Source organism: Penaeus monodon, chromosome 15 (genome assembly GCF_015228065.2).
Source record: "Penaeus monodon isolate SGIC_2016 chromosome 15, NSTDA_Pmon_1, whole genome shotgun sequence".
Taxonomy (NCBI): Eukaryota; Metazoa; Arthropoda; class Malacostraca; order Decapoda; family Penaeidae; genus Penaeus; species Penaeus monodon.
The window spans coordinates 35908815-35909234 of NC_051400.1; the positions used below are offsets into that span (position 1 = coordinate 35908815).

The window sequence follows — 420 nt, forward strand, 5'->3', positions numbered from 1 at the left end:
AGATTGTCTTTATGCATTAGTGTGGATCTTTGTTACTGACAGTGTTTTATCCTTTGGAATGGAAAAATGATCACAAAGCAAAATTGACAAGGGAAGTGCAAGATATTTAATGCACATAAAACTTGTATTTATAAATCTGCTGAGGTTATAAAAGAGGGTAAGCTCTTTAACTGATATAAAGATGCATTCAGGCAATACTGCCCTTAACCTTGAGGCAAGAAAATGTTTCACACTAGAATATTTTGTTACAGTCCTCTATGTGGACAGCACGCAGGCTGGTGAGAAGCTGCTCCCCAAGAAGGGTTGGTTAGGCTGTGGATTCCCGCAGGGGTTTATTGCTGGATTCTGTTTTTCCATCCCACTACTAAAGGCAAATCCCCATGGATCCCTTTCCTGTTGTCTCTTGGAACATGGAGTGGA

At 40.5% G+C, this 420-nt stretch overlaps 1 protein-coding gene across 1 annotated transcript in view; it reads left to right on the top strand.

The window, feature by feature from the left end:
* LOC119581991 overlaps positions 1 to 420 on the top strand; it is a gene marked incomplete at its 3' end in the record, with an annotated part of 37751 nt that overhangs the window by 21599 nt on the left and 15732 nt on the right. The window contains 1 exon segment of the mRNA XM_037930180.1: positions 252 to 302. Within this exon segment, the coding sequence (XP_037786108.1) occupies positions 252 to 302 (51 nt within the window).